Source organism: Artemia sp. Qi Xiang Cuo, chromosome 2, assembly GCF_049724085.1.
Source record: "Artemia sp. Qi Xiang Cuo chromosome 2, ASM4972408v1, whole genome shotgun sequence".
Lineage (NCBI taxonomy): Eukaryota > Metazoa > Arthropoda > Branchiopoda > Anostraca > Artemiidae > Artemia > Artemia sp. Qi Xiang Cuo.
The window spans coordinates 8717701-8741333 of NC_142795.1; the positions used below are offsets into that span (position 1 = coordinate 8717701).

At 35.3% G+C, this 23633-nt stretch overlaps 1 protein-coding gene across 2 annotated transcripts in view; it reads left to right on the forward strand.

The window, feature by feature from the left end:
• Nucleotides 1–963: 963 nt before the first annotated feature.
• Nucleotides 964–23633, forward strand: part of LOC148954875 (T-complex protein 11-like protein 1) — an 89387-nt gene continuing 66717 nt past the window's right edge. The window contains exons 1-4 of one of the 2 annotated variants that reach the window (XM_089098984.1): nt 964–1023; nt 14150–14203; nt 17402–17572; nt 22826–22946. In XM_089098984.1, coding sequence (XP_088955110.1) covers nt 14166–14203; nt 17402–17572; nt 22826–22946 — 330 coding nt within the window. In that variant the 5' untranslated portion in view covers nt 964–1023; nt 14150–14165. Of the gene's footprint in view, nt 1024–1285; nt 1309–14149; nt 14204–17401; nt 17573–22825; nt 22947–23633 lie in introns of those variants that run through there. The other variant, XM_089098988.1, reaches the window with a different exon arrangement.

The window sequence follows — 23633 nt, forward strand, 5'->3', positions numbered from 1 at the left end:
GTATTAAAACTTGCCACCTGTTCCTGTAACCAGAAATTCACTTCCATTTGTACGTCGTCATCATCATTGTGACGGTTGCAACTGAGATGTTGCTTGAAGTAGAAAACGAATGGTAATCACTTGGTGCTAATTATAACAAAAGGTACAGATAAACGAAGTAATACGACCGCATATGACCTATTGGTCGGAGCTGTCAAACCCCATAAAAAAACAACAACACCACTTGGCGCATGATCAGGAATGTATTGTGGGTGATCTAAAACTTCCCAGCCAAAACTGTCAAACAAATTGCGGGTCTGACCAGCAGTGTGAGGTCTTGCATTATCATGAAAAGGGACAATTTCCTTTGTCAGCACGCCCAGCATTTGTTTCGCTCTGAAGAGTTTTCTGAGGGTTGGAGAGTAGGCTCCTGTATTGACAGTTGTTCTCTGTTGCATGAAGTAGACAAAAAACACCAATCCTGTTCCAAAATACCGACGCCATGATTTTATGCTGGGAGAAAGTCTGTTCTGCCTTCAAATTTTCAGGGAAGTCTGGGTGTTTCCATTTCATGATCTGTTGTCTCGATTTGGGCGTCATATGCAAGCCCAAATTTCAGTGGCAACCGATGCCTGCTCGGCCATTTGCTTGGCTCCTACATATCCCCATGGACCATGAGTGAATTTTTTATTTTCTCTCCCTAATCTTGCCACCTCAGTGGCAATCGTTACAAAGAGGACGGTGACGTAAAAATAGCAGTGAAATCTTGGTTATTGGAGCCGGTTATGAAGACTATACTTTAAAATTAGGTTTCTTTTATTTTCTGTCCCTGATTGCTAAAACGCAGGAGGATAGAATTTCAAAATGAGGGTCACTTGGCGTATTCAGGGTCCACTTGGGGGATTAGAAATAATACTTCAACTTTTAATATTCGAAATTCTTATCAGGAAGAAAAACTTTTATTAGGCAACATTGAATATTTTTCAAAATTTGCGCACATGGAAAATCCCTAAACAAAATTGAATAATTCACTGATTCCTTCAGGTGAGTTTTTTTTTAAATTATTTTAATATATGTGGAGTGGAAACACTGAGATTGTTTTATTACAATGTTTCTTCATTTTTTTTCCAACATATATTGTCTCCATTGTCTATTTTTATCACTAGGCTAATAGCATCAAGTACAAATTTTGGATGTCGTCTTCTTTTTCTTGAACCTTCTTTTATGTATTAGGCTAACGTGGAACAAGCCTATCGCATGAATCTTTTATAACCACTTGGATGAACTCAAAAGCAACATCCGCATCCGCATTCCTAGACTGAAGCTCTGGTAAAGTTCTATGAAACCATATTATTGAGTTAGGAATAAAGTGAATACACCATTTGATGCCTTTTTTTATGCTGATTACGAATATAATAAGCATTTCTATTGGAAATGCATTTCAGCCCCCCCCCCTATATAGGCTATACCTAACCCTGAATTGGCCTATATAGGGGGGGGGGGGCTGACACTCATTTCCGATAGAAATGCTTATTATATTCGTAATCAGCATAAAAAAGGCATCGAATGGTGTATTCACTTTTGTCCTAACTCAATAATAGGCCTATGATTTTGTAGAACTTTACCAAAGCTCCTCAACAATAGAAACAGAATGGATAAATTCTAGAATTTCATTGTAACAACCCTTGCTATAATCATAATAAAGTTTAGAACCAGAGTTCATCACTGCACTTACATTCATTGATAGAGACATAACTATATAGTCGCTTTTACCTAGAGGTGGCAGCATCTTAAGATCTAGTATGTCTACTGGAGATTTTATGATCACCAAGTCTAGTACATGGGAAGTGGAATCACTTCTGAGTCTTGTGGGGTCAACAATATGCTGGTGCAGAAAGCTGTCCTGTAGGGTTTGCACAAGTTTAAAAGCAAAACTCTGGTCCATCCCTGATGGTGATCAAAATGAAACAAAAACCCAAATGACAAGAATTAAAAAACTAACTACACAGAACAAAATAAAAATAAACCAATTATAAACAATAAACTTAAATAAAAAATGATCAGCCATTTGTACATAGGATGTTTCAGCATGTTTACATTTGTGTGTGTCTAGGGCTAAACAGAAAGCAGGTTGTCTCCAATGTGGTGGAAGTAGGCTTGGAATGATTTAAGGGAAATTAAAACTTCATCGGAGGGTATAAAAGAAAGGCTTTGAATAAATTATGATGGAGGAGGAGCTTGCATAGCTCTATTGGTCTCAGGCAGCTTGATGCTTCTCTGAGTTATCAGTAGTAGGCTAGTGGTGGTAGTAATGATTTTATTCACTGATTTTTATTTGAGTAGTTTTTAATATCTCTGGCTTATGCCTTTTTAGGGTTAAGAGCTAACCCAACCTCTAAGGGTGATGGATGGGGAGGGGGCAAACTCTTGTAATACTGATGTTTACCAGAATTACTTTTTAGATTTCAAAAAATCTTGGTCAAGGGTGAGAGTTAATTTTTTTAAGGTGTAACCTTTTTGGCCTATAAACATAGCCTGATCTTTGGAATTTTGGGTTTCTGAATTTTGCTCTATAGTTTTGATCCCCAGCTCTCAGTTTTTTGTTCAATCCTATCAGTATTGGCACAGGAGGCACAATCATTAAACCTTTTAGACTTCATTTTCCCTAGAGGTTTGCAATATTTGGCTAATCTAAGAGACTAAACCTAGGATAAGGATTAACTCAAAAAATACCTTAAGCATCAGAGAACATGTGCATGCTGGAATGGTAAATACCTCCCTCCCTCCCAAAGGTTCTTGTAAAGAATTTTTTTTTGCTGAGTATGTAAGCCTTCCCTCTTAGGATAAATCCTCTGACACTCCTCTTTTCCAGAGTCCTTGTCAGTTGATCCTTCATGCCTTTTCTGTTATAAATACCTTAAAATATACCTCCCCAAACTCTGAAGCTGTTTTAAATATTATTATCCATTGGAGCTTTGCACAATTTAAGGGTTTAATCTTTGTAAGGCCCTTAATATGCTGTGTGCAAAGATTGTATTGTTTTCAGACTGATTACTTCTCTCACTAGCTGATATTTATGAAAAAAAAACATACCTAATCTTTGAGAGCACATAAAAGTCCTCGTTTTCTTTGCTATCAAATAAATTAGTTATAACTGAAAACTGGGGAGGGGGAGTTGTTATCCAAGGCACAGTATGGCTTTTAGAGGTAGACATTCATTTAAGACTTGAATGGAGACTTTGGATCATATTACTTATCTTCATAAACAGAGGGCCCCTGCTTCTCACAGGAATACTCTAAAAACCTTTTTTTTCTATTTTTTCTCTTTTGTCTTAAAAATTGGTTGTCCTCAAGGTTTAGACCTGATCAATTATGTAGTTTGGGAGGGGGGGTGTCAGACCATACTTTCCACAGATTTTTAAACATTACCTTGTGTGAATCTTCTTTATTTATTAACTAGGAGGCCAAAGAATTTAGTTGGGGGGGGGGGTTGGTCTACTGTATTTCTCCTGAAACAAAATAATAGGTTGGCCTCCTCCCAAATTAGAATCCTATGCCATTGTGTCCAATGCTTAAAAGATGTATCTTACAATTTTATGATTCTTGGCTTTTTCCTTGTGTTTTTGGAATATTAAAATACAGTATTTTGAATATGTGATTTGTTGATCCCAGAATATTGGGATGTTTAGACATTTAATCTAGTTTTTCCAGAGATGTTTTTAGGTCATCAACTAAACAGGTTTTTTTAAACAAAAGTAAAGAGCAAAGCTGTGTCTTGAACAGAGCAAAAAAATAAAAATAAAACTACCAGAAATAACAATGAACTAAAAGTTAAAAGAAACACAAATTAGACTTAATATGGGACAAACTCTTATGTTACTGACATTTACTAGAAATACCTTTTAGATTAAAACAAAAATTGGTCAAGGGTGAGAGTTAATTGTCAAGTTGTAACGTTTTTGTCATAAGGGCATATACCAGAAAATTTGGTCACTCTAAACCAAACCTGACTAGAGGTAACTGCCAATATCCTAGTTTTGCTTTTCAGGGGGTTTTGGAAAGCAAACTAGGTTTCTTCTTTGGGAAGAGGGGCAAAAGCTGCATAGATTTTGAAATCTTAATCAAACAGTTTGTGGTAACAAACTGTTTGCAACCCGCCTCAATGGTAACCAAAAGTCTAGAAAACGGGTTTTTGATACCAATAGATACATCAAAAGAATCAGATTTCAATGCTGAATTTAAAATAAATAACTTTCATCAAGTTTAGTCCTACCCATGAAAAGTTACGCACCTGAGAAAATTTGGCTGATTTTCGAAAAAAGGGGAAAGGCCCCCTAAAAGCAATAGAATCTTAATGAAAATCACACCATCATATTCAGCGTATCAGAGAACCCTACTATAGAGCTTTCAAGCTCCTATCTACAAAAATGTGGAATTTTGCACTTTTTCAAGAAGGAAGATCATGGATGCGTGTTTATTATTTTTTTTTTCCAGGGGTGATTGTATCAACCCAGTGGTCCTAGAATATCGTGGGAGGGCTCATTGGAACGGAAATTAAAAGTTATAGTGCCCTTTTAAAGTGACCAAAAAAAATGGAGGGCAACTAGACCCCCTCCCACGCTTATTTTTTTCCCAAAGTCACCCAATCAAAATTTTGGGATAGCCATTTTGTTCAGCATGGTCGAAAATATGATAAATATGTCTTTTAGGATGACTTAATCCCCTGAAGTCCCCAGAGGGAGGGCTAAAAGTTATGAACTTTACCCAATGTTAACATATAGTATTGGTTATTGGGAAGTATACAGAAGTTTTCAGGGTTTTTTTTCTGGTAGTGGGGGGGGGGGGGTGGGTAGATCAGGGTTATGTTGGAGGATCTGTCCATGAAGGAAGTTTTCATGGGGGAAGGGAAATTGCCATGAAGGGGGTGTTGGACTTGCCAGCATTATTTATTGGTTATTGGGAAGTATACAGACATTTTCAGGAAGGATTTTTTTCTGGAGGGGGGGATAGAGGAGGGGGTTACTCTGGAGAATCTCCGTGGAGGATGTTTCTTTGGGGTAAGGGACATTTCTATGAAGGGGGCGCTGGATTCCCAAGCATTATTTAAAAAACAATCAGAAATTAAATAAAAAAAAACAATTTTTTTCAACTGAAAGTAAGAAGCAACATTAGAATTTAAAACAAACAGAAATTATAATGTTTGTAAGGGGGTTCTCCCCCAAGTCAATACCTCGCCCTTTACGCTACAGTTATTTTCAGTGCTTTCAGAAGAGCTATCTATTCTAATTAAACAGCCTTTGTGATTCAGGGGTTTGTGAATCAAAAATTTTTTATGCTTTTAACTTAAAGAGCGTGGTATTGACTAAGGGGAGAACCCCCTCATATACGTAATAACATACGTAATAAAAAAACAAGCAATATGGCTCAATAGTAATCGAAACTTTTAAAAACGGAATTTTGATGTCAATAAATGTATCAAAAGAATGTATTTATAGTGCTGATTCTAAATATATAAATTTTATTAAGTTTAGTATTACTCATCAAAGGCTACAAGCCTGAGAAAATTTACCTGATTTTTTAAAGAGGGGGGAAACATCCCCTACAAGTGAAAGAATTTTAATGAAAATCACACCATCAGGTTCAGCATATCAGAAAACCCTATTACATAGGTTTCAAGCTCATATCTGCAAAAATCTGCAACTTTGTATTTTTTGCCAGAAGAAAAATATACGAATATAGAAGTTAGTTACGTAGGTTAATTTGTAAATTACGTCATAACCAAATTTAGAGACATCCATTTAGCAAAAGAAAAGTAAAATTTTTATGCAAATTTTGTTTACTTATTTAATGACAGTGAGCCAAAATAAAACCTGCATTAACTAAAAAACGATCAGAAATTAAATATAAAAAAAACAAGTTTTTTAAACTGAAAGTAAGGAGCGACATTAAAACTTAAAACGAACAGAAATTATTCTGTATATGAAAGGGGCTGTCCCTCCTCAACACCTCGCTCTTTACACTAAAGTTTGACTCTGTCTCACAACTTTATTTTTTAAAACAATAAAAAATTTAGTGTAAAGAGTGAAGCGTTGAGGAGGGGACAGCCCCTTTGATATACAGAATAATTTCTGTTCTTTTAAGTTTTAATGTCGCTCCTTACTTTCAGTTGAAAAAACTTGTTTTTTGATTTAATATTTACTAAGAGGCATTGTTGGATTTCAATCAAGCTTAGCCAGAGTTAAGAGTTGGGTCCTATTTTTCAGAGTCCAGATATAATTCAATTTGTATCAGGAATGACAAGGGGGAGAGGGCCCTTAACTCTTGTCTAAATAACTTTTAGCAGGAGAGAATATTTTGATGGAGCTAAACCTGATGGGAAGTAGGAGATAGGCTCATACGTTTCTATGATATGGAGATGCTCTAGCCTCTATGAGGAAGCCAGGGGAGGGGGTATCAAAATCTGACTAGCAGCTATTATTATGGCCTTAGGTATCAGTGCTCAGTATAACCTCCATGAAGGAAGGGCTACATTCTGTCATTTGAAACCATGAGAAGGACCTGTTGGATCTTCATTAAAATTTTGTATGCATTTTTAGCTAGAATTTTTGTCCTGTGGTTGGAAGATTTGAGCTATCCAAGAAGCATTGTTATCTGTTTTGCTCTATAGTTTTGACCCTCAGCCCTCAGTTTTTTATTCAATCCAAGCAATATTGGCTCTGGAGACACAAGCATCAAACCTTTTAGACTTCATTTTCCCTAGAGGTGTGCAATTATTGGCTTTTCTAAGAGACTAAACCTAGGATAAGGATAGACTACCTTAAACAAAACTACCACAAAAACTACCTTAAGCATCAGAGAGCATGTGCATGCTGGAATGGTAAATACCTCCCTTTCTCCCAAAGATTTTTGTAAAGAATTTGAATTTGCTGAGTATATAAGTCTTCCCTCTTAGGATAAATCCTTTCACACCCCTCTCTTCCAGAATATTATAAAATATAATCGGATTAATTTTGTGATCTTTGCTAATCTATTTCTTTCTCAATGTTATAATGGTAAAACAGATATGACTTAAAGTAGGCTATATATTGTTTTCAATGAAGTGCGAATGACACTCGCGCTATAATAAGGGGTGCAAGGGGGACGGCTTTCTAGTTCATATATCTAGTCATTTGTGTTCATTTTAAAGTTTTGGCTAAAAGGCCTCCTACAGGCCTATTAGCCTTCTCTCCTGTGTTGGCAAAGTCTACGACAGCGTCTCCAATAAAACACTTCATCAGTACCTGGAATCAAATGACCTTCTAGGCAATTGCCAATATGGACTCCGCCGGAAACGCTTAACATTAGACTGCCTAGTGGCCCAGTATTAGGAGTGGATAGAACTACTGGCAATGGGATATGACATCAGGCTACTATCCTTCAACATTGCGATAGCTTTTGACAGAGTATGGCACCATGGCCTGCTAAAGAAACTATGTGTATGGTGTTTGTGGATGTCTGTTAAAAGTGATTGAGAGCTTTCTTTCCAATTGTTCACTGCGGGTTGTTCTTGATGGGTTTATTTCCTGCGAATATCCAGTGAAAGCAGGGGTACCCCAGGACAGTGTCTTGGGACCTATGCTTTTTCTTATCTACATTAACGACATAGGCGACAGCCTCAAAAACCATCTGCATAACTTTGTTGGAGATTTGACGACACACACAGCTGTCCCTTAACACAAAGACCTAACACAAACGTCCCTTTCCCTACTGATGGATTTTTTGAAAATTTAAAAGTTGTCTGATGCATGAATGATCAATTTCAATGCATCGAAAACAAAGGAGCTTCTAATTACCCAATCAAAAGTGCCACGTGAACACCTCAGTTTCATCTTCAAAAATGAAGCTATAAAGAGAGTCGACGAGCTTTATCTACTGGGGATTCATTTCTCCACTGATCTCTCTTGGAACAACCACCTTGATCGGGTGAGAACCTCCTGTGCAAGAAAGCTGGGAGTTACTCTTTGCTGCAAAAACCTTCTTCCATCAAGCTCGATCATCCCACTCTACAAGTCTTGCATCAGACCCATAGCTGAATATGGATGCCCACTATTTGCTGGTGCTCCTAAAACGCTGTTTGGCACCACTTTAGAAGATCCAGATTAGGGCAAATAGGGTGGGCTGCGCCTCTACACAAGAATTGATCCAGCCTCTAAATGAAAGGTTTGATGTAGCGTCGATGACCGTTTTCTACAAGTACATGAATTCGCCTTCCTCAAACAAACTCTCTCGCATTGTTCCCCCCTTTGTCCAACCGACAAGGCAGACACAAATGCACACAGCTCGGTCAAATTATCTAAAGGAGGATACGCCAAAAACCGATTACTTGAGGAACAGCTTCATCTAGTGTTGCACTTCTATCTGGAACGATATTCCTGGGGATATTATCCCTGCAAATCCCTCTGTCGACAGCTTCAAAAGAAGGTTGAATAGACATTTAAAACCTCAAGGCCAGTGAAAGAGGTAAACGAATAGCGGCATATCAGATACTTTGAAGTACCGGGCGCCGTGAATATTGGAATAAAAAAAAAATATCAGTTTCATTTTGGTACGTTATAAATTCATTATTGGTTGCGTTTTTTAATAAGTCTAATATCTGTTTCTTTTAAATTTAATATCTGTATTTTAATATGTATTTTTTTAAACTATATTTGGAGTACAAGGGAGACGACTTTCCAATTCATATATCTAGTAATTTCTGTTCGTTTTGAGCTTGAGTTGAATATCAGTTTTAGTTTTGGTACATTAAAGTTTATTACTGGTTTCATTTTTTTTATTAAGTCTAATATCTGTTTCTTTTAACGTTTAGTTCATTGTTCATTATAATTTCTGGTGGTTGGTTTGCACTGCTCAAGACATAGCTTTCCTCTTTAGTTTTGTTAAAAACTGCTAGCTTTTTATTTAATGTCTGCTCGTTTTTAATTCATTTCTGTAAGAATGAAAAATAAAAAAGAAAGAATAAGAACTAAAAAAACGTCTTGAAGGTAAGGATTGCGTAATTTATAATTTTATTTGAAGGCCTTAATTGAACGAGCAATTAATATTGAACTTTCACTAAGGGCCCAAATTAAAAAAAAAAATCCAAATCTATGCGAAAATTAAATTTCTGAATGTACACTTTTTTTAATTGCCTTGTTACTCTTGTAAGCAAAGAGTAAATGAATAAAATTTTTAGTATTTTTTGAAGTTTTTATTTTGGGACTTTTTACCCCAAGAAGCATTTAAAAATCCCTTTTGTCACTGTATTGTCACATAATTTGTCACTGAACATAATTTGCGTTTTACTGAAAAAAAACAAAAAAAAAACAAAAAAAACGAATGACCATGGATTGTCAGTTTAATTGACAAATGCTGATATTTATTCCTCAAAGTTTTGATAATTTTTTATTAATGAAAGAAAGAAAAAGTGAAAACATTCAAAACATGTTTTGTCTTCAGTAAAGCGCAAATTATGTTCTGGTCTTGAGAAGGCTATCAGCTGTACTAATGTTAATTTTTGCTTGTTTTGAGTTTGACTCGGCTATTTATTGTAATCTCTGTTTGTTTTGAGTTTCATTTATATATTGATAGTGATTTGTGGTAGTTTAATGATTGAAAAATCATTTGACTTCATTTCCCCTCATTTTTGGCTTAATGGATCTCTTTACTTTTCTTTGAAAAACTTGTTTTGAGGGAAAGTTTTTTAAATTAATTTTTGCTCGTTTTTTATTGATATAGTCTTTTCAGGAAAAAAGAAAATAATAGTTTTATTCCCAATAATATCATTCCCAAAAGATTCTATCTATGATCTTTGACAACCTGGATACACTTACAGTCTTTTCATTTATTTTTGTAAGAGCAAAAGTAGTAATAGTATTAGCCCCAAAAGCTTTAGCTTAAAACTCCCAGTCGTTCTCTATATATTGCTGAGGTGTCTTCTTGGCAACCATAAGCACAATGTCTTCTGATTTAGTTTAAAGCAGCATTTAACTTTAAAGCATAATTGCACAATAATTGGCCAATTGCATGATTGTGGGGGTTGGCATATCCAATATCCCTAAAGACATAGTTGCTTGACCGTTCTAATATGCTGAAGAAAATGGCTGTTTCAAAATTTTGAATGGATGCGTTTGGAAAATGAATGGGCTTGAGAAAAGGGCTGCTTGCCCTCCAATCTCTTTTTAATCTTAAAAAGGGCACCAGAACTTTTAATTTTGAATCGAATTAGCTCCTTTAAAATTTTCAGTAATATTTCTTGCTATTATAGAGTGATGCAGCCTATGATACTGCTTATATGTCCTTTTGAAAATCTGCATGCACACGGTTTTTTCATCTTATTGAAACTCCTCCTAAACTTTCCCTAAGAGACCCTTAGCGTCATTAGCTACAGTAACTACAGTTTTAGCATTGAAAGTATACACATAGTGCCTTCTGGCTAGTTCAAAATTCCCCTAAGCTTACCCTCAAAGGTATAACTTAATAATATAATTTGTTCTTCAGATATTGATGTGCATCCTTTTTGAAAGTTCACATGCTCATAGTTTGTTTTGATTTAGTACAACATCCGCCTAAATATTCCTTAGAAGCTTCACCTTAATACCCTTAGATTGCATAGTAGCAATAGTTTTAGCATCATTAGTGGCCATATGGGCATAACATGATTTGGTTTCTTCAACATCTTCTAGACACGCTGAGTATTTCTGCTTAATACCATCAACCATTCTTGAAGCATTTCTGATGCATCCAATTGACAACCTGTGTCGGCATAGTGTGTTTTGATTTAGTTACTATACATCTCAAATTTTTATTCTTAATATCCTTAGTCTACTAGCATTAGTAGTAGTAGTAGCAGTAGAATCAATTATAGCAGCCTAATTTTTAGTGACAGTAGTAGTAATAGAATTAGCAAGAACAGTAACAGTAGTAGTATGATGAGAAGCAGTAGTATTTTGCTGCAAATATTGTCTTTTGTTTAGTTCGACATTCCCCACAAAAAGCTCTGTTAATATCACATTCACACACCAAATTGTTCCTAAAATACTGCTGTTACGCCCTTTTGATAACCTGCATACAGACCCTCCTTCTCAAAATTCATTGAAAATTTCACCTTCATACCCCCTAGGCATAGTTGTAATAGTAGTCACAGTAGTAGTACTGATATTACTAGTAATAGTATTAACATATTTCTTTTTGATCAGCAGAGCATTCTTCCCATCAAGTCCTAGAGGTCTCAACTTAATACAATCAGCCGTTGCTATGAAATTGCTGATATGTCCTTTTGATACCCTGTATGTTATTATTTTTTCTTCTCAGTGCTCTTAGCCTTGCAAGTAGCATCAATAGTAGTAGTAGAAGTAAATGCAGCAGTATCAGTAGTATTAGCACTAGTGGGCACTTATTGCCTTTTGGGGAGATGATTTTCTCCTTTAAGCATTCTCTGAAAGTACCAACTTAGTACCCAAATCGATTCTTGAGATATGCTATTTTGACAATTTGCATGCACATAGCGTCTTTTTATTTAGCTCGAGTTTCTTCTCAATACTGTAAATAGATTGGTCTGGTAGTAGTAGTAGTGGTAGTTCTAGTAGTATTGGTAGCATCCATATATTGCCTTTTTGATCATCTCCCTTATCATTTTCCGAATTTTCTAAATTTCTAAATTTTCTAAATATACTCAATTATTCCAGTGTAACACCTTTTTGACAATCTTTGTACAAATAACGTGTTTTGATTTAGTTCAAAACATTGTCTGAAATGCTCACTTGAATGCCCTTTGTTTTCTTGGAAAGTAAATTTCAAACATGCATACCTTTCTCAATTACATGTACTATATGTAAACAATTAACAAATTGCCTAACTTACAGCCCTTGCCCTGTGAACTGAGGGGAGTTTGCCATCCCCAAAGACATAATTAATGGTCCTTTCAAAAATGCTGAACAAATTAGATCTCTTGAAATTTCGATCAATTATATTTTAGGGAATGAGAAGCTTTAGGGGGGGGGGGGGGTGATTGTCCTCCATTCATTTTTGACTCTTAAAAAAGAGACAAACTTCGGAGTTCTAGTCAAATGAGCTCCATCCGACCCAAAGCTTATATGACCACCGTTCCCGAAAAACCTTTTATGCCCTGGGGCATAACTTACTACCCTTGCCCATGGGCTTCGGTGGATTGTGTCCACCCTAAAGCATTGCTATATGATTTTTGGACTCTAGGTAACAAAATGGCGATCTCAAAATTTCAATTGAATGTCTTTTGAGAAAAAAGGATGTCAGGGAGGGGGGCTAGTTGCTCTCCGTCATATGTGACTCTGAAAAGAGAACTAGAACTATACAATTCAAATTGAATTAGCCTCTTCTGAAGTTTGTACGACCATCCCTGCCAGAAAAACATGATATGCCCCTGGGGCATAATTTACAACCCTTACCCCCAGACTCTGGGCGATTCTGTCCACCCACAGGCCTTATTATATGATATTTGGACGATTTTTGAATAAATAGCTATCTCACAATTTTATCGGATGTATTTACGGAAAATACGACGTAGGGGGGAGGGGGGTCTGCCCCCGGTCACTTTGACTCTTAAAAAAGGAACTAGAACATCAGATTTCTAATCCAATGAGCCCTCTCTGGAGTTTATACGACCACCCTTTCCATAAAAACCTTATAAGCCCTCGGGGCATAATTTACAACCCTTTTGCTGAGCGCTGGGGGGGGGGTTGTCATTCTTAAAGACATAATTTCCAGACCTTTCAACTACACTGAACAAAAAAGCTATCAAAAAATTTTTATTAAGTGTATTTTGAGAATTGATGGGTAAGTGGTAGGGGGGGGGGTCTTGTTGCCCTCCAATCACTTTTGAGTATTAAAAAAGGTCCTTTACATTTCCAATCGAATGAGTATTTTTGACCTTTCTACGACAACAAATGGCCATCTCAAAATTTCTATTAGATGCGTTTTGGGAAAATATGGGGTGTGTGTGTGTGTGGGGGGGGGATACCCACCCTCCGATCACTTTTTATCTTAAAACGGGTATTAGAGAAATCTGATTACCAATCCAATGAGCCTCCTCCGAAGTTTGTGCAACCACCCTTTGTTTAAAAAACCTTATATACCCCAGGGCTTAACTTACAACCCTTGCCCTGGGGGCTGTGGTCGGGTTGTCAACCTCAAATACATAATTCCCGGACCATTTAATTACACTGAACAATATGGCTATTTTGATTGGATGTGTTTGGTGAAATGGTGGGCGTGGGGGTTAGTTGCCCTCCAATCACTTTTGAACATTAAAAGGGGCACAAATCCTTTCAATTTCCAATCGAATGAGCCTTTTTTGAAGTTTCTACTACAACAAATAGCCATATCCAAATTTCTATCAGATGAATATCAGGAAAATACGAAGTATGGGGGGGGTATCCACCCTCCGATCACTCTGAATCTTAAAGAGGCACTAAAACTCTAATTACCAATCCAATGAGCTCCCTCCGAAGTTTATACGATCACTCTTTCTATGCAAACCTTATATGCCCCCAAGGCATAATTTACAACCCTTGCCCTGAGGGCTGTCTGGGGGTTGTCATCCTCAAAGACATTATTTCCAGACCTTTCAACTACGTTGAACAAAATGGCTATCTCAAAATTTTGATTAGATGTGTTTAGGGGAATGGTGGGCTTGGGAGGGGGTTTGTTGCCCTCCAATCACTTTCGACTATTGAAAAGGACACTAGCTGTTTCAATTTCGAATGGAATGAGCCATTTTCAAAGTTTCTACAACCGGTCCTTTGATACGAAGTGCCCTGGTCTAAGACCAAAAAAAAAGAAAGATAATACATTGTGCCCACATTGCTCTTTACTTAGGCAGCGCTTTTGCGGTGCCTATGATATTTGTGGTGAGTAGGTGAAGTCATTTACATTCCTACCTTTTGAATGAACAAGTTCTGCTCAGTTATTGTTTTTACCAAGGTTTTTTAATCCATTAATGACGTTTCTATTTCTTTCCAATTTGCTTTTAAGCTTGTGTTTTTTCTCTTTATTTCCATTTGTCTGATTTGACCAGGTGTGCCTAAAAACTTATTAAAATAGCTTTAAGATTTTATAGTTCTTTCAGCTACTGCTTATTTCTTATTATTATATTTCTTTTATTATATTTTATTTTCAGGAGATAGATACGAAACATGTCAGACAATCTGGGTGAAGGTAGTTCTAGTAAAAGGTTTGTAAGAATTGTTAAGATGTTTTTTTCTTTTTGTCTATTAATTTATGTCAAAGTTGTTAATCTGAATTTTTTGTGGACTGGTGTTGAATTATTTGAAGGGTTTGCTGGTCTCAAGTCGTTTCCGAATATAATTTTGGATCTACTGTTGCTAAAATAAACCATCATTGTGATCTAGAATTCATTTTTGTATATGTAAAACAACTAATTAGCCTTTAAAAACGATTTGTTTTCTTTTCTCACTTCAAATATATTGATAGGAAGGACTGTTGAGAACCAATTCCAAAGGTGCCAATAGGGGGAGGGTGGATTTGCCCCCTAGATTTTGAAAAATATCCTTTTCTTGTGTTTTTATTTTGGAAAGTTGAAAAATGCCCTACTCCCCTAGATTTTGACTGCTCAGCAAAACAATTTCCTACTGCATTTGCGGTGATCTCTCCCATAATGTTAAATAATTCTGGTGTAATGTACTCACCTTTTCTACTAAAACCAACCTTTGGAAAATATGCAAATAAGATAATTTGGGGCCCTTGTTCCTAGTGTTGCGTGGATTATGTTATCACGGGTGGCATAGTTACTGAGCGTTCGACTATTTGGAGTAAATGGATACCTCAAAACTTTGAGGTGTCCTATTTTAAAGGAAACTACTGAGTAGTTCATGCTTTTCTTGTTAGCAAAACCTCTTAAGCAAACCCTTTAGGATAAATTTGCAAAATTTCATTTTAGAACTTCTTAATAGTCCATCTTTTGTGCCAAAACTTGTTTGTGAAGAAGGTGCTTATTGGGTTGTTTAGGGCCTGCGCCCTGTGTTTTGTGGATCACCCCTCCCCCTGGAGGTAGTTTTTCAGAATATTAATCATTCTGATTTAAATGTATTATGTTTAAGAGGTAATTACTTGGCAAAAAAAAAAAAAAAAAAAAAAAAAAAAAAAAACTGTCGTCTTAATCCAGCAATTGAGACAAATGTGCACTTGAACGAGGCTTTTACCTTACCCATCTATCCAACTACCTAGGACCAAACAGTATACCCGAACCGTCAACCAAATAGAAATGTCCGAATCCATGCAAAGTTGTCCTCAATAAATGTAAGTCGTTGTAAATTTACCAGCAAAAGCACCTTAAATCTAGCGAAATATTTCCAAGTAGAACCTTCCATTTAGGGCTCATCAGAAGAAAGACCACCTCCCTTAACAGGTTTAAAGGCTTTACATTCTTTACCCGGCACGGTGGAGCCTCTACCATAAGATCTATATGGTAACCCTATGTCAGCTAAAACTTGTGAAATACATGCATACTAGTCAAGCTATTAAAAATTACATACAAAAAGTGTTTCAATGTTTCCATAATAAAATCCCAGAGGTCACTGAAAGAGACCATTCTGGAACAAATGAAGACATGTCCATATGTATCTTTCATTGGTATCTGGAACCGATTACCAATTTAAAGATCCTCAGGCTTGTTTGAAAACCCCTACAAACTCAAACTTCCAAAAAAGTAAAGCGCAAGAGAAATTATATTAAAATATCATTCTGTATTTCTTTATAATTTTTTGTATATTTACTTAAAAGTTCATGATACATGAAACTAAATTTTTTGAATTACCAACTAATTTTTTTTTGCAGAAAAACCTCTTAAGATCAGTTTTTCGCTCAGATTTTTACATCTATTTTTAAAATCTGTGTAATTACTGCATATTTTTGCATACCTAATTAATTGGGAATAATAAGCCGAATAAGTAATATCTGAATGTATATTACCTTCAAGAAATGGAAAATTAATTACTTCAAAACTAAAATCATCAATTTTATTATATAATTTAAACACTAATTTATTATTATTTGAAATATTAATATTTAAATCTAAGAAATTGTCGGAGTGTCCCATCCCATAGCTAGGCTCAAGAATTAACTCTTGTGGATAAATATTTTTTGAAGTCTCAATAAACTCTGCACAATTTATTACCAAGAGATCGTCCAGATATCTTTTATTATTTGAAAGGTTATATTTTAAATTGCTTGGGCTGTTTTTATTTATCATGTATTCATATTCTAATTGACTTAAAAACAGGTCTGCTATGAATGGACTCGCATTCCCACCCATAGGAATACCTACAGTTTGTTTATATAAATTCCCATTAAATCTTATAAATGTATTAAATAGAACAAATTCTAATAAATCGCATACCATATCCAAGCTATAACATCTTGAATTAATAGTACTTATAAAGAAATTCGTCAATCGGGCTTTTTTATTATAAGTATCAATTTTCAAAAATCCGATATTACACAAAATAAAAGATTTATTTATCACCATTTTCAATTTTTCTAATACTAAATTTAGTGACAAATTTTTATACAAAGCAGTAAAATCAAATAAATCGACTCTTTTAGCTGAAACATTCGCCAAAGAATCTATCACTTGTAAGGAGTTATTAACACTCCAATATGGGATAAAGTTAGAAAAATTTTTAATTCCAGAGCAATATGCTTTAGATTTATTTCTAATTTCTCCTAAAATTAAAGATAGATCAGTAGCCGCAATTCTGGTTGGACACCTTGCTGCCCCAGCAATAAAACGTGGTTTTGGTGGATTTTTATGAAATTTTATCTTCCAATATAAGAAAGGAAACTGTTTATCATTATCATTTATTTTAATATTGAATTTTTTCAAAATTCTTTTTTCTATATTTTCAATTAAACTATTCTCCTCCATATGGGCCTTTTCATATGTATTTGTTGTTTGTAACTCTTTTGATAAAATATCACAATAGAGTTTCTGACAAATTATGGCAAAATTATTGTTGCTGTTTCATAGTTAACGCATGTGCATTGACCCTGCCTTTGATTTTCTATTATTTGATCTAAGATTGGCTGACCCCTTCGAATTTATGATAGTACAGAAACGCTAAAAAAAACTTATCATGATTTGTTTCAATTTGTTTTTTTAGAGTATTGTTCCTTATCAGATGTGTATCAGTTTGTAACTTTTACTATTTGTATTTATTTTGTAAACCATAAATGTGTTTTTAAGTTTATTGTGCTATATTATGCTAGATACATCTTGCACATTAAGAAAGGCAGTATAAGCGCAAAACTATTTTTTTGTATTCTTTTATATTTAAGAACATGCAAATGTCATAAAATGAAAGGCCAACTGGAAAAGTTCTTTGCAATTCTTTAAGTCAAAGATTTCTTTTAGGCAGCGAACAATTTCAGAACAGCTTCAGGAAAGTATAGTGGCAGCATCGCCTCCAAAGTTTGTTTCAATTGGTGATATCATGAATGCAGCCAAAGGCGTGACTAACATGGTGTTGGCTCATGAGATTGCATTGGATGAAGATTTTCGTTTAGAGAAACAGCCTGAATCAAAGTATGTCTCTTCTTTGTCATAATGATATGTTTAGACCAAAAAAGATAGGTTCGATAAAGCACATGTTTCATGGCAGCTGAATTTTTTTCTTATAAAAAGTACATGCTGCACTGTAACAGCCCTAAATGAAAGCACTTGATTATTTCAGGTAGATTAGTTATACTTCTCAATTATTCACATGTGGCTCCCTTTTCAATCAAATCTTTGTTTTAGTTTCTTACACATGTTCCAGATTAAGTGTTGTGAGCTTCTTTCCAGACTGTCGGTTCTTGTGCTTAAAATTCACATAATATATCAGTAATAAACGCACACTTTAAAAGTACTGTTAACTTTTGTTTAACAGGAAAGACGATATACTCAGCCGCATGGTGAATAAATTGTAGTCTTAGGAGAATTTGTCAAAGCCTTTTTTGGGAGTGGGATGAAAATATAAAAAAACTTGTTCTTAGTCTTTGATTTTAAGAATTCTCCAAAAGGTGCTTTAAATCTATTTTAGGGAAATCTTCTCTTGTGTGATTACTTATGATCGTTTTTCTTGGGCGGGATATTCCATGCTGAAAAAAGTCAGATTTACTGGCATTATTCGAAAAACGATTAGAAATGAAGTAAATACGCAAGTTTTTCAACTAAAAGTAAGGAGCAACATTAAAATTTAAAACGAACAGAAATGATTTTGTATATGAGGGAGTTTGCCCCCTCCTCAATGCCTCACTTTTTACGCTAAACTTTGATTTAATGTCCTAATCTTTTAACAGTGACTGCTGAAACAAAAGATCCGTTTAATTAGAATAGGAAGTTCCTTTAAAGTACTAAAAAACTTTGGCATGAAGAGCTAGGCATCGAGGAGGGTGCAGCCCACCTTATATACGGAATAATTTCTGTTCGTTATAAGTTTTAATGTTGCTCTTTCCTTTCAGCTGAAAAAACTTGTTTTTTATTTATTCCCATTCGAGGACCTCTGTTGTGATCATTGCCGAACTGCCAAAAAGTCCATTTTTCGGCTGCCCATCAGACCTTTATTCTAGTCTTTTTAACCTGTCTTTGGTAATTGTTATCCATTTTATTAATCAGTCCAGTTTTTTCATCAATCGTTCCACCATCGTTTCCATTGATCATTCCATTAATTCCTTTTTTACCCAATTTTTTAACAGCGATTCTTGAAACAAAAGATCCGTTTAATTAGAATAGGAAGTTCTTTTAAAGTACCAAAAAACTTTGGCGCGAAGAGCTAGGCATTAAGGTGGGTGCAGCCCACCTTATATACAAAATAATTTCTGTTCGTTATAAGTTTTAATGTTGCTCTTTACTTTCAGTTGAAAAAACATGTTATTTATTTATTCCCATTCAGAGTACGTCTGTTTTGATCATTGCTGAACTGCCAGAAACTCCATTTTTTCGGCTGCCCATCAAACCTTTATTCTAGTCTTTTTTAACCTATCTTTGGTAATTGTTATCAGTATATATCAAACCTTTTGTTAGAATCTTTATAACCTTTCCTTCTTAATTGCTCTTCCATCATTACTTAGACTGTTAGAGGCTGACCCAAATTTTTCCTTTACCTTCTTGTTTAATATTAAGTTGTTTAAACTAGTTTTCAGAATGACTTTGTTTTTTTACAAATAGCATCCCAACCATAAAATACAGGCAGGAAAGATATGCAGTCGTTTGGTTCAATGCTGCAGCTTGACCAGGGGGCTTCGTGTATCAGACCCTCCCCATTGAAATGTCATAATTTTTCCGATTTTCAGCAAATTTCCGTTTCTATGCTTGTTTTTATTCTGCTTTGCTTTTTGATGCTTTAAAGAGTTGCCGCCCCCCGTCCGAAGGATATTCGTGCGTATGTACTTAAGTTCTTTCATTTAATTCTTTGCAGAAATTTAAAATATGATTTTTAGGGTATTTGCCTGCTTTTTCATGGAACAGACGGAGGGGGGGGGGATAATGTATGCAAAGGTGAGTTTTTGGGTGTGGTTCCTTTAAATCAATCAAAGGGAGCAGCCGCTCTATTTATATCAGGAAGCGATCATTGAGCCTTAAATGATCAGGAAGCAGGGTACAAAACAACTCAAAATAAATAGCCCTTGAAGGTAGAATTGTATAGCGAAAGAGAGAAAAAAAATGAACAGCAATAATTAACAAGTAAAAAAGAAGACGAAATAGAACTGAGTAAAATATTAATCAGTCAAAGAGAATACACATGAAGAACAAAAATCTATAATAAAGCTAAGGAAGATATGTATTCATATAGAAAGAAATGTCACATCAGTACTACCTTGATGTTAAAAGATACATTGAAGCTAACAATGTAAAGTATCTGGATCAAAATTAATGCTCCTTTTTTCTTCTTTTTGCATATTTATTGCCACTCAATATCATCTCTATTTAGTGTAGGCCCTGTTCGTAAAAACGTTAAACATAAGAGACAAGACAGTATCACTTTTTCTTATTAGTTATTTTGGACAAAAGACTGGGCTTGATTTCTCCTCTTTTCGAACTTCAGCATGATTCACACAAGGTGTCTAATCAAAAGTGTTGTTATTACTAAAAATATTGCAGAAATATATAATGTATACTCTTGAAACAAGACGGGATTTATTGCTTCCTGGGGTTGTTCTGTCAAATTTGTACGTTCGCTCGTTCCCAAGTTGCAGGCATTGTTGCTACCGCAGTGTGTGAAATCATCCACGCATTGTGAATTGTGAATAAAAAAGAAACACTTTTCGAGGTTGATATTCCCCACCCAGAATATGGAATTAATTTCTCTTTCCCAACATTAGTGTCCAATCATTTATCTGAATTGGTTCGATTTATTTACGCTCAAATTTATCATTTGTTATTCAAACCGTCATCTCCCAATTATTTCTACATTTAACGCGTTTCAAAATATCCAATACTTAAGTCTGATAAACCAGTGGAGTAACAAAAACTAGTCAGTGCTTTCCAGGTTCCTGCACATTGAAGATAATGATCTATTCTTTACTTCCTTCAGTCCTAAATGGTATGCGATTTTCTGGGTCTTGAAATGTACAACTTTAATATGTCCCGATAAGATTTGAGAGATTATTGCTTTTTAATCTTTTTCTTTTAGCAAAGCAAATTTGTAATTTCACGCATTGTTTAGGCAATGTAGAAACAAATCAGGTTATATATAATTAGGTTATATCAGGTTATATATAATCAGGTTATATTATATATAATACAAAGAATTTTGTTTTACTGGTTGTGTGGAAATTTTTCAGGTTTTGCAAACAGATGTTTGTCTAAGTCACTAATTCACATAAACTTAGCCGCCTCGAAAGGTCTAAATGCTGAACAGTAACGAAAAAGCATAAGCAAAAGCAGGAATAACGAACTGCAAAATAACAACAAATAATTGACATGTTGCATTCCTATTCGGAGATATCCACATTTACATTGTAAATTATTTGAAAAAAACTACGTTTTCTAAAGAGTTAAAGAGGCTGAGTCAAAAGTTCGAACCTTAAAACGTACAGGGATTAGGAGGTACAGTTGGGGGGCTGCCGCCCCCCAAAACCCCGCTTTCGCAGCCTTTAAATAAAAAAAAATTTAAACTGAAAGTAAGCAGCGACATTAAAACTTAAAACGAACAGAAATTATTCCGTATATGAAAGGGGCTGTGCCTTCCTCAACACCTCGCTCTTTACGCTAAAGTTTTTATTGTTTAAAAAAATAGTTGTAATAAATTCAAACTTTAGCGTAAAGAGCGAGGCGTTGAAGAGGGCACAGACCCTTTCATATACGGACTAATTTCTGTTTGTTTTAAGTTATAATTTCGCTCCTTACTTTCAGTTTAAATTTTTTTTTATTTAAAGGCTGCGAAAGTGGAGGGTTTGGGGGCGGCACCCCCCACACTATACCTTCTAATCCCTCCACGTTTTAAGGTTCGAACTTTTGACTCAGCCACTTTAACTCTTTATAAGCTGTAGTTTTTTTTCAAATAATTTAAGCGAAGTCTTTTGTAGTGTTTTAACTTTTCATTAATTGACTAACTATTAGCGGATTGTGTCAGGATTTAAAGTTGGGGGGCTGACGCCCCCCAAACCCTCTGCTCTTTAATATTAAGGAGGCAAACATGTGCCTCTTTAAAGAGTTCTTCTGGAGACGCCTGTTGAGCCGAAGGATTTAATAGATTGGATTTAAAAAAGAAACTGAGTTTATTTTTTAAACTTTAAATTCAATATGTAAAAATATTTCTCTGACGGGGAATCGAACTCGGGTCTTCCGCCTGACATTCAGGAGTAGTGACCACTGTACCAAAGAAACGTTACATTACTTTTATTCTGGGCAATGTATTTTTGAAGAAAGCAAATTCCCACAAAACTTGATATTTGGTTTTTTGAAAACACGGAAGGAGTGTTAAGATTGAGCGAAAATTTCGAGGATAAGCTTCCAGACCCCAGGAAAGCTTCTCCTCCAAATTTTAGCCCGATCAGATAACGCTAAAGGGGAGCTGTGGTGGGAAAATTTAACATGGGCTCTTATAGGAAAACGAGGTTTTTCGTAAATGTAAATTCGGAGGATAATTTTTTCTGTCTGAAAATATCAAAAGGCCCTTACTGGTCAAATTCCGCTTCGAATGAGTCCTCATTCACCCGGATCCATTGCCAACTGTGGCCTGTAGGCGTGGCTGATAAAAAAAAAGAAATGAACTTTAAGTAGCTATATCTGGTTTTTGGAAAACAGGGAAGAAGTGATCGGATTGAGCTGAAATTTTGAGGATAAGCTCCCGGGCTTTAGGAAAGCTTAACCTCTAAATTTCAGCCCAATCGGACACCGTTAAAGGGGGGCTGTGGTCGGAGGGTCGAGACTTCCGGCCCACTTTTACCCATGAAGATAAAGTCGGAGGGGGGGGGGTGAAATTTTGCACGTTTCTTAGTTGGAGCTTGTGCTACAAAATGTGATCACCGCTGTCTCTCTGCGACCGCTAGGACCGGAAATCGCTTAACATTGTGGTGGGTCGCCTCTTTATAGAGGCACACGTGTGCCTCCTTGACACAAGTGTGCCTCCTTGATAAGGCAATTCTTAATTCAGTTAATTATTCAGTTTGTTCTTTGTCATTTTTTCTTCGTCAATAATCTTGGGAATAATATATTTTAATTAAATTTTCCATAACTAAACAGAATAGAGGAATTCTCAATTCCTATGAAAATCCAACAAACTAACTGGACATGATTTAGGAGTTACTGATCTATACTTTATATTTAGGACTAACTTTGTTATTTTGGTTACAGGCTTCATAAGACGGTGAAAAGTACTGTACAGCAAGCATTTTGGGACGTTTTGAAAGAGGATCTAAGCGGTGAAATAAAAATTTATGATAAGGCGCTAGTTCTTCTTCAAGAAATTAAAGAGGTATGTTTCCAGTCTATTTAAGTAAACTATTAAATAAAATATTTTTTTAAATAATGCCAGGAAAGCTGACTATAATGAATTTTTATAGTTTATTTTATATTTTATTATTAAATTCCTCCAGCATAAAAATGTGTAAAGTTCATGAAAACTCAGTGTCCCGGACTATAATAATAAGTATCCCGGTTATTAATAAGTGTCAATGTCCCGGTTGTTAAGACATGTTAACACTCTTACTACAGAATTTAATATTCACTCCTTCCTCATGACACTGAAATAGGACGTTGATAAAGTGAAGTTGACTTTGAACAGTAAAAAAAAAGTTAGCTTGTGTCAGTTCCTTTTCTTAAATACCAATGTAATCGTTGAAGGTATTTGGAGTTGAATAGATTGCACATCTTCCATATAATCGACTTTGTATTGCATGATTTTCATGAAGAAAACATCTTATTTTGTGCTTCATCAAATTTGGTTATGTGGCTTTTATTCCAATCAGCAACAAAAAGAAATACTGCATCAGCTTTTATAGATTATTTTTATGTTGTTTATCTTCTTTGAATGCGACACTATTCTATTTAACATCTAATTTTCTGAGATTTCTTGGAATTGAATATTGAAAGATCTTAAGCCGAAAAGATCTTTCAGCTTAAGATCTTTCATTCGTCAATTTTACGGGCAACAATTAGCCGC